Source organism: Daucus carota, chromosome 1, assembly GCF_001625215.2.
Source record: "Daucus carota subsp. sativus chromosome 1, DH1 v3.0, whole genome shotgun sequence".
Classification (NCBI taxonomy): Eukaryota; Viridiplantae; Streptophyta; class Magnoliopsida; order Apiales; family Apiaceae; genus Daucus; species Daucus carota.
This window is the reverse complement of record NC_030381.2, coordinates 35,193,374-35,204,660: the sequence shown is the minus strand read 5'-3', so window position 1 is coordinate 35,204,660 and position 11,287 is coordinate 35,193,374. Positions and strand designations below refer to the sequence as shown.

The 11,287-nt window shown below is 32.9% G+C and overlaps 1 protein-coding gene and 1 non-coding gene across 2 annotated transcripts; both read left to right on the top strand.

Annotated features, from left to right (window-relative positions):
- Window positions 1–890: 890 nt before the first annotated feature.
- LOC108225830 (probable serine/threonine-protein phosphatase 2A regulatory subunit B'' subunit TON2) lies at window positions 891–10,092 on the top strand. The gene is made up of 12 exons (XM_017400787.2): window positions 891–1,161; window positions 1,766–1,857; window positions 2,036–2,098; window positions 2,417–2,515; window positions 3,147–3,305; window positions 3,643–3,714; window positions 3,848–3,980; window positions 6,380–6,444; window positions 6,984–7,059; window positions 7,766–7,867; window positions 9,063–9,255; window positions 9,609–10,092. The coding sequence occupies exons 1-12, from the start codon at window positions 1,029–1,031 to the stop codon at window positions 9,844–9,846; spliced, it is 1,425 nt and encodes a 474-aa protein (XP_017256276.1). The 5' UTR covers window positions 891–1,028; the 3' UTR covers window positions 9,847–10,092.
- Window positions 9,396–9,511, top strand: LOC135149984 (small nucleolar RNA snoR104). The gene has a single exon (XR_010288339.1). It is a non-coding gene; the product is annotated as a small nucleolar RNA snoR104 (small nucleolar RNA).
- Window positions 10,093–11,287: the final 1,195 nt, after the last annotated feature.

The window sequence follows — 11,287 nt, the reverse complement described above, 5'->3', positions numbered from 1 at the left end:
AAGATTTTTGTCACATTAAAGAACGGATAGGCTCTAAATGTCGACATTTTGTGAAATTTTTCTTCGGCTTTCTCAAAAATTAGTAGCAAGAAGTCTGTTTTTTTAAGTTTTACGGGTATACCAAATGCTCACTCCCGTTTTGAAAACACTGCTTGTGTGTTGTTTGCTGAGTACATATCAAAATACGTGTCCTATAAATAATTGTAAAGTATTAGGATTTAGATTCTAGAACTGTTGTCATTATCTTTAAATTTTATGTATACCAAAATTCACTTTCTACTCGTATTCTTTGAATGCACATCTTAAATGACGCATTTCAATATATGTAGAATTGTTGTCATTATCTTTAAATTTTATGTATACCAAAATTCACTTTCTATTCGCATTCTTTGAATGCGCATCTTAAATGACGTATTTCACTATATGCTAATAGGGTTACACAGGTGTTAGATGCGTATACAATCTATATACAACTGTACTTGTTTTTTCTACAGGACATGTGTATGATTTTACGAATAACATATTAAAGGATGATGTGTTCTACATAGAAATTGTGTATGTATCAAGAAAAATACAATGGCATGACTTTAAGATAATTTTTTATACACGCGAGTGATGATAGGTAGAATGGACACCATTACCAACATGTGATATATTGGACAACTTATTATTAAATTAATGATATTTTGAACATTTTTTTTTCGAAATTTGATTGTCTGCATTCACATCAATAATAATTAGACCTCTTTATATACATTAATCGTCCGATCATAATTTTCCATCTTTGAAATTTGAGAGAAAAAATATTATTTAATGATCCAATTTAGCCCTTTTTTGGGTACATCAACGAGTCGAGAAAAAACCATTTAAATTTATTCTTTAACGGGACTTTGAAATTTTGAATTGAATGCCAATGTTTACTACTCACACAGTACCTGCTGCTCACTCAGAATTCAAAACCTCAAATATCTATAATCTAGGGTTTTATTGAAACCCAAATTTACCGAGCAATCGTTGCAAAAGAGGAGATGCATAATGGCTCCGGCGACGGCGAAGCATCGGCTTCCAAGAAGATCCCTCCGGCCACTTCCATGCTTTGGGTCCGAAATCTCCGGCGCTTCATCGGATCCGGCACTGGTCTCGGTTCCGAAGCTTTAATGGGTATACATTTAGCTTTTCAGTGCTAATATATTTCTCTTTTCTTTCAAGATTTAATCTTTTTTACTCAAACTCTGTCTAGTTGAAACGGATAATACACAACTAATTAAAAGTATAAATAGCGAGTAGAGGAAGGCAGGTATAGGTATAAAATTTTATCCGTGGTCAAATGAAAAATGCATGATTTGAGGATGATCGATGAGCATCCTATTTCGTGAACCTCAATTTGAAAATCTCTCATCAGCTGAAAGAAGATTTTCAGAGTAGATAGAGAGAAGAGTTTTCGAAATATTCTCTTATTACAGTTACTTAGTTGAACAGGATTTCGGGACTTGTTTATTCCTTGAACCGGATTTACGTATAGCGTGGAAGTAGTAAATGCTAGCAGCTAAAAAGATTTGCTCTTCTTTTTTCTTTCTATTATAGCTTCTTGAACATATATAGAATATGGAATTATATAAGAGACTTCCAGAACCAACTTACATACGCCCTTGAATTTGGATAGTGGTCTGGACATAGATAGTATATCATTGCAAATTATTAGCTTCCGCTTGTATTATACTTTTCCACCCATTAACTTAACTGGTTGGGTTTTGTCTCTTTATAGAGCTCGAAACAAAAAGAATCTTGCTAGATATGTTCAAAGAGAAGCAACAAAAGAATGCTGAATCTGGCTCCCTACCAAGCTTTTATAAGAAGGTATGCTTGAATATGTATAGGCCAGATGATTTTGATTGCGGAATAAAAATTACTATCATGCTATACATCAGATATATCTCTTGTGCAAATATTCTTCTCTGTCTGATGTTCCTTGTTTCAACATTATCTCTAGTAGTTTCTCCTGTTCTCTTATAACATCCAAATTTCTACTGATCAGAAACCCGAAGATGGTTCCATCAGTCACAGGGTCCAGAGGCTAGCAAAATGTCGTTTTTTGAAGGTATTCCATGCACATGTTTTGTCTCTTCTTTGAGTATTTACTTACAACATTGCTTAATAGTTTTATTTTGTGGCTGAAAAGTTATAAAGTTATTACACATTATCATTTGCTTGAGAGGAATTACTTGTCATTAGCGATGAGCTGAACTCTTTTTGCAGTAAGGAACTGAACTTTTTTTTCCCTGCATTGGTCTAATCAGTTCCCTGTAATACAAGTACTGTCCTAACTGTACAATGTGATTGCTTTCACCAGTCAGTATGTTGTATAGAATGTCATATGTTGTAGTAATTGCTATAATCAAATTGTTCAATTGTGCAGAAGCAATCAGATCTTTTGCTGAACGCTGATGATTTGGATGCTATGTGGGCGTGTTTAAGAGAGAATTGTGTTATTGATGATGCCACTGGTGCTGAAAAGGTTTGGCACTTGCATCAAATATTTATTGTGTTTGGTTGGGGTGAATAAATTGTTCAAAAATTCATTCCTTACACCCTAAACTAGACGTAGCATTCCCAATTTGAGAAGGAATGATCCATTCTCTCGTATACCCAATTTTTTCTCAAATCACAGGATAACAATTTTGCCCTAATTTTTTTTTTTTAAAGCATCTTATCTTTAATATATTCTTTTATTTTTACTCATTCCATTCCTCCCAACCAAAAACAGCAATACTGTATGTTAAATGTATATTCCTTGTGCTTGGTGACTACTGCATGCTAAATTTCTATACTCTATAAGAGTGGTAAGAATTAAGATGATGTCTATATATAGATAAGATCTTAAAGCCCTGAGATTGTATCCTACTTGACACGTTTAAGCAAACAGAGTATGATAGAACCTTCATTAGCAAAGCTTCCTATTTTCTCCAGATTAATCCGCTTTCCGTGTGGTGCTTAGTTGATTTTGTTTGCCAACCATTTTGTTTACTTCTTTTCTCATTAAGCGGTCTCTAAAACTTATAACTTCTTTTTTTTTTTGGGTACTATATAGAACAGGGAGTTAAATTTCTGATTATGCTAATCATGTCTTCTTTTGCCACTTCTCTTAGATGAACTATGAAGATTTTTGCCACATTGCCTCTGAATGTACAGAACAGATAGGCTCTAAGTGTCGGCGGTTTTTTAGTCCTTCAAATTTCATGAAGTTCGAGAAAGATGAGTCTGGAAGAATTGCTATTCTGCCTTTTTATCTTTACGTAATGCGTACGGTGGGTGGTAATTCTTTGGCATACATTCCTTTTGTCTCTCTTGTGAATAAATTAGCAGTTAGTGTTGTTGAAACTGTAACTTTACAAAATGATGCTGTTTGACCACATTTTAATATGGGGTAGCTGAACGTTGGTTAGGAACTGGAAAGGGAATACGAAAAAAAATGATAATGTTACCATCAGATTGGAGATTATATGAATCTATAAACATGAAAACAAGCTAAGAGGTGTGAATTGTCCTGAAATGTACCATAACTCTCGCTCACACGCGCGCGCACACACACACACACACGCAAACACTTTCCTTCAGGAACTTATTATCCTCATTATTATTCAGGTTTCACTTACCCAGGCAAGGATTGACATGAGTGAGCTTGATGAAGATTCTGATGGATTTCTTCAAGCTCATGTAGGGGCTGTTCTACTTTTGAATTCCCACTATTTAATAATATTAGTGTAGTTTATGTTCCTCTTTACAGGACCTTTGCACACTTAGTTTGCATGATTATATATGTTTAATGTTATATTTTTATTTATTACAGCAAATGAAGACCTACATAAGCGACCTTATTCCTAATCTGGCACAACTCAGAGACATGCCTGAAGCCTTTATTGACACGTACTGTCGCATAGCCGCACACAAATTTTTCTTCTTCTGTGATCCACAAAGACGAGGTTTGTGCTGCTCAAAGTTTGATTCTAAATATGTGCTGATATATCTTTAGTTTTCTTTAAACATTTTTCTTGAATAGTTGCTTCCTGCTAGAGAATGTGCAGCACCTCTTATTCCTTTGTATTGTTAAGCATGACTCTCTCTTGTGTTATTACTATAAATATTGCACATATGCACCTACTATTTTCCTTTTAATCACCATATTTCTAGAGCCTAAAATTACCAGAGCAAAAGTATTGCAAATGGATTATACGAATATGTATAGTAAGTGGAAGTTAAATGTTTAGATATTAAACTACTCAATTCAATAATGATCACTACTTCTGGTAAAGTTTGATGACATTTAACCTTTGATTTCCTGGACTTCGCAGGAAGTCTCATGACTGTCCAAACAATTTGAAAATTCCGTCCGAAATATGTATCCATATCTGAGATAAAGCAGATTTTATCCTTATCTGAGACAAAACGGATATAATTCGTATATGAATCTGTAAATTTCGGATATATATATGAATATAGGCATACACATATCAATATCCAATAATATCCGCATCAAAAAATGAAAAAATTGAGACGCACACCCACACACTCATATAATTTATAATTATAATGCACTACAATCAAGTACTCGCTCCGTTCCAACTATTTCTTTACACTTTACTTTTTGGGATGTCACTTCCAATTATTTACATTTCAAAACTTACCAAAAATAGTAAAATTTTATAATATAAAAATTAACTACATCCTCTACTTTCGTCCACTATACTCACTTTATACATTAAATATTAATCAGTCTGACCACTAACCCACTCCTTTTTTCCTTTCACACTATTTTATATATTTTTCTTAATCTCCGTGCCCAACTCATTTTTAAACAAATGGGATGGAAGGAGGGAGTAATAGTATGATACATAGTTACATATTATGATGTAATTTATGGTTTGTTCATTAATTGATATATTTTTTTTAAGATGTATTAAGTGTAGACATTTTTAAAATGTATAGTATAGATATAAGATGTTAATATATAATATTAAAAGAAAATCATATTTTAACTCTTTTTATTTTTTATAAATAGTGTAAGCTATTTCTCCATCAACTTAAAAATCATCTGCGCAAATTAAAATGAATTCGGATATTATCCTGATCTCTATATTACTTGTCGGATTTCAGTTTCAGATTTTTTTTCTGAATATTTTCAGATTCAGATACAGATTCGAATATAGAACCGTAATTTCAAAAAGGACTCGGATTTCTGAAAAATTCAGATTTAGATACAAGCAAATCCATATCCAAATTATCCGTATGACATTCCCATCTCCTGCAAATTTCTGAGGCCGTGTTTGGAAGTTAGCGGTTTGGAGTAAAATTAGAGGTTTAGGGTGATTTAGAGGTTTGACCATCTCAATCTGCTAATGATAGTGTTTGATAGTTAGCGGATTGAAATAGAGGTTTGGGTTCAAAAAGCTAATTTTCAAAAAGCTACTTTGAGGAGTTTTTTGGGTTAGAGGTTTGGGTATGTGTCATAAAAGCTAATAAAACAGCTATTTACCAAACAGTTTTACACGAAACCGCTAATTCAGTCCGCTAGTCAAAACATCTATTTCAATCAGCTAGCCAAAACATCTAATTCAATCTGCTAACCGCTAACAACTAATTCCCAAACAGGGCCTAAATATTTAACATATTTTGGCCTGCAATAAGTGTTGTCCAACACTTATATTGTTGCTAAATGAAGAATCAAGGTACTAGTGCTTTTAACTAATTACGCCATCCTAAGTCAGCTCGGAGAAGTTTAATTCTTTTATGCACAGATTTTTGTCTTAGAATTTAAATCTCCTCCAGCAATTGTTTAAAGATTCTTAAAAAAGATAGCAGGGCCTTTGTTTCTCTCTCGACTTCCTCCTAAAAGTCTCTGTAGAAAGGGTTCTACATGTCAAGCAGGTATTTTGGTTACACACAAAGATATTAAGCACATGTACATTAAAACCTCAAGACGTTATAACTTCTTCTGAGATTTAAGAATTTAAGGGAAGCAGATTGTTTTTTACTGATGTTGTAACAGTGTTCATAAAATTTTGATATACTATTAGCTGAAAAATATAAGATTTCTAATGAAATATTGAAATATGATATAGCCATATAGGCAGAAAAGAAAAATGAAAACCTGATTTCAGAAAGTCGTTCAGATTGGGGAGTTGCCGACTAGGATGAATTTTTCCTATAAGTTCATGTGACATGGGTTTGTTATATAAGTACGTTATTCTTAGCTACCTCTTTTTATGGCCATAACATCAGTATAAACGTTAACTTTTATTCTATCTTTATAGTGCCTTTATAGGGATGTTAGAGCCTAGATGCACCCGATATATAGACTGTTAAAAATTTATTTTACTTGTAGGCAAGGCATGTATAAAGAAAGTGCTGCTCAGTAACGCTCTTCAGGAATTAATGGAGCTGCACCAGGTAATTTTTGGTACATGTGGTCACTGGTCACTCTACATTCTCAGTTGCATAACTTATTTAGACTGTTGTGATTCACATTACAGGGCCCAATAAAGATAGAATTAGGGGTTGTTGTGCTCCATACTGTTAGATTGTAAACATTCAAGATTATGCAACGGCATTTGTACCTACATATATATTAAGATTTAGTACCTTTTGAAGGGTCATTACTGAATTTTGTATGACAGAATATGTACAAGTTTACTATCCTCTATTAATTGTAGACAATATGTTCCTTTTACTTTTGTATAGTGATAGTTGTCAAAATTAATTTATACTGACAATTAATATGGCCTTCTTTTCACAACAAAGGGGGTGTTGTAACTTTAAAATTTTGTTAGCACAATAAAACATGTCTGACTAGTTTATATAACATATATAGAATTATATATGACCAATGAATTTAGCTTATAGGAAATCTTATTTCTATCATTACCATTTGCAAGTTTAAAGCACTGTATCATATTTAGTACTTGTGGTTCTTACATTGCATCTTGCAGGAAAGTGAGGAAGAAGTGACTGACACCGAACAAGCAGAGAACTGGTTTTCATTGACATCAGCACAACGGATATGTGGTAAGCTTTTCATTTTCTTTGCTTCATTGCTTGTTAAATTTTCTTTTTTCTCTTCTTTCTGTTATGGTGTTAATCTAATTTGTTTCTGCTAAGTGCTAAGTAATGAGTTGCATTATCTTGATTGTGGCGATGGATTTAAAATTTGAAGTTAAAAGGGAAGTTGACTGCCTGCTATAGGAACAGTGTAACACTGTCTTAGTTGGCCAATGGATGACTAGGTTGCTTTTGATATGTATATGTACATAAAAGCATTTTACTTCTCACAAGGGACACATGAGAGATCATTCATGCAATATCGCATTACATTGCTGTTGTTATATCACATAGGGGGTGCCAATGTTTTCTTCCCCCTGGACATCATATTTCCCGTGATGAAGTGCTCCTTGTTTTAAGAATTGGAATTTTTAAATTGCGAGAAAGGTTTGTCTTTTCGTCTAACCTTTCTTTCGATTTATAGTCATTATATCTATTTGTGGAATAAGTGATGACAAAAAGGTTCTTGCTCAGATAATCCTTGAGCTTAGGTTATAATTGGTATTGGATCATTTTGATTCTAGTATGAATCTGATGTTTTAATAGATTCATAGGGTCTTAACAAGAGAATAAGAAATGTCCAAAGTAAACTGTTCTTTTATTACTCTTTTTTTAAGGAGTTTTTTTCTTTATCACTCTCATTTTGCTCATATTCTTTATATGAGTTCCGCAGATATGTTTATGGCCCTCGATAAAGATATGAATGGCACATTAAGCAAGCAGGAACTCCGAGAATATGCAGATGGAACTTTGACAGATATATTCATCGAGAGAGGTATGATTCACTTTAATTTGCTAGTAAATTGTCAAGAGTGATCCTGAAATGTGGTGCACGAACATTTTCCAGTCATGAACTGTAGTATTTCTTAGAAATTTATAAAGTAGTATGGTTTAGTAATGGAAATAAATTCATTTGTTTCCTTGCTCTTGTTTCTATTGAAAAAAGAGTGTTTTTCCTGGTCACTCTTTTGTAGTTTGGTGGGGAATGGGGCTGTAATTATTTATGGTCTTTCTGAAAACTCTTGCAAGAGAACTTTTAATTTAACAGAAATCAGTTTACAAATATATTGAAAGTTTGAAACTCTCATGAACTATCATAATAAAGCTCTATATATATAATAATTAGCTTTCCTAATTAGATGCAGATTCCAGTAGCCAATTTTAAATTAAAAAATAAAAAATGATATGCCGACTAAACGGGCGTCCATTTTTCCAAAGTCTCTTTGGGCTCTGGGCCCATTGTCCTGCCTCTCTTTAAGCTTTAATTGGTCAATCTTTCAGTGATTTATTTCTATACGTAACAACTTTGATAGTTGGGATATCCTCCTGTTTGCCTGTCTCCTGTACATTGTTTAAAGGGATGAATGTCAAGGAATGCTTAATCTATGTCTTGCAGTTTGCTCATACATTTCTGTATGCTTAGCGCTTAAAAATATCACTAGTTGTCAAAGAAAGCTTAATCCATTTATGCAACTTGACTTGTCTTGTAGTCCTCACTTCCCATTTAAATGCCCTCAGGACCAGTGGAATATTTAAGCATTGCAGATTGAAAATTGTTCCGCTAGATACTGGACATGCATCCCAGTTCTATTAGCTGCGCTCCTAATGCTGGCTTTGTTATTTTGGACATATCTCGAACATGTCAGGTTTCTGAATGTCATAAAGGGTCCTACATCAGTATCTGAGACAACGCTAATTATTATAGTAGGATTTTTTTAGTTATGTTGATTAAAATTGATTTGAAATATTTCAGTGTCTATGATACTAGGGTAAGTTCATTGACTGGTGAGTGGTGACTAGTAAAAAATGTGGAAACTTGTTTTATTTGTTTTCATTCTGATTCTTACGTATCACGCTTGAATCCTTATGTTTTTCTTTGTGTAAATTTTGTGACATCTGTGTTTAATAGATTGTGTATTTTTTATACTGTGTTTTGCCTTCCGTTCACCTATTTTTATTAATATTAATAGCTTTCGACGAGCATATCCGTCGTGGAAAAAATGGAGGAGGTAACAGTCGTGAGATGGACTTTGAAAACTTTCTTGACTTTCTTTTGGCCCTAGAAAATAAAGATACCCAAGAGGGATTGACATATTTGTTCCGCTGTCTCGATCTCCATGGAAGGGGATTTCTCACTACAGCTGATATTCACACTCTCTTCAGGTTAACACTTGCAGACTGGTTATTTTAATGTCAGTCCATTCTATTTTTTTCTGCAATGTTTGGATCATGAGCATGATTAAAGTTTTTTGTTTCTAACAATTTATTGTGAGAACTATTATTGTCTGAGCGGAAGAAAAGAAGGGGAGCATCTCTAGTCTTAGATGTTGCCTGATAGAAGCTTCCTATAAAAATTTCTGTAATTTCCTGCTTGTGTCTTTTAAGAAAATTCACAGGCCTCTAGTTACAAGATACAATGAGAAAAATAATCCTCACAAGTGTTTGAGTTATATATGTTTTTCAGTTTTCTTATCATTGTTTGAGCTGAAGAGAGTTAATTTTTGGATGCGATGCAGGGATGTACATCAAAAGTGGATAGACGGTGGGAATTATGAGCTGTGTATCGAAGATGTACGGGATGAAATATGGGATATGGTGAAGCCAGCTGACCCTTTAAGAATTACACTAGCAGATTTGTTATCTTGTAAACAGGGTGGTACAGTTGCCAGCATGCTCATAGACGTCCGCGGTTTCTGGGCTCATGACAATAGAGAGAATCTTCTCCAAGAAGAGGAAGAACCGGAAGAAGAATGACTATCTTAATTGTGGCTAGAATTCAGTTTGTACACTGTGTTGTAGGGGTTTCTGAATGCTGATTGACAACTAGGTTAACTTGTCGTAGAAAACTACTGTAGCCGCTGACTTAAAACTAAATATTAGAACTACTGTGCCCGCTGACTTAAAACTGACTATTCTGTATGTTGTAAATCTAAAGTGCATGTAGGATGGCTGTGTAGATGAAGTGCAGAGAAGGAATCAGATCCTTTCTTATGATGCTAATATCGATCTATAGGGCCTGTTAATCTTACTTGTCGAATTTCTGGCTTAGAGAAAGTGAGAAGCAGTTTATTGTTGTCGTTTAGGTGAGGAAGTAATGAGACGATTTCTTAAGTTACAGATCCTCACTTGTTTTACAGAATTTTTTTTTTCTTTTCAGAATTTGATTTTTATAAAATTGTATAGATCACTTCGAAGTTAATAAATTTTAAACTTGTAAATAACTTAAATTAAATATAATTTTTAATTTAAAAGTAACTTTGAATTATGTAAATTGAATATGATTTTAACTTATAAGTAACTTTCTTCCTGTCAGCAACAAATAATTTTTTAAAATTCAAGTAAATAATCTCATAACATTGGTTTTTAGTGATAGTTTTAAAAGAAAACCAATCTTATCTATACTATACCAAGAATGAAGGTTTTATATAAAACTGGTAACGCCCGTGACTCGTTAAGCCACTACAAATCAAATATATATCATTTTACCCACATCACTATTCATACTTCTTTACTTAATCATTTATCAAAAATTAACCGTTTAACTTTTTACAGCAAAACCACTTCGAGAACTTTCATAATTGTCCCTAATATTTATTAAAATAATTTGGGAATTTCTAAAATAACATAACTATGTAGTTAAAAATATATATAACTATATATATATATATATATATATATATATATATATTTATGTGATCACCCTAGTTATGTTACTTTATAAAATTCCAAATTATTTTGATAAAAACTATATACAATTATGAAGGTACTCCATGTGGTTTTGCAGTAAAAAGTTAAACGGTTATTTTTTGATAAATGATTAAGTAAAGATGTATGAATAATGATGTGGGTAAAATGATATATATTTGGTTTATAGTAGTTTAAATGAGTCACTAATGAGATGGGTGGGTCAACTGACATATTTTGACGTAACGAGCGGCTAGTTTGATATAAAACCCCAAAGAATGAATGCCAGCTCATACTTGTTTACTCCATTTTCATCATTATTACTCACGTTTAGTTAAACATGAAGCTATTTACATTTATGTTAGGTATTGCATTCGAAATGGATGTTAATTACCTATCGAGAGCAACTGTACTTTGCATTCAAACTAAATTCCTCCCTAATTAGTTCAAACTCATTAATTTGGTACATGATGAGATTTACATCTTTTATTCGATTATATATTAAATATAT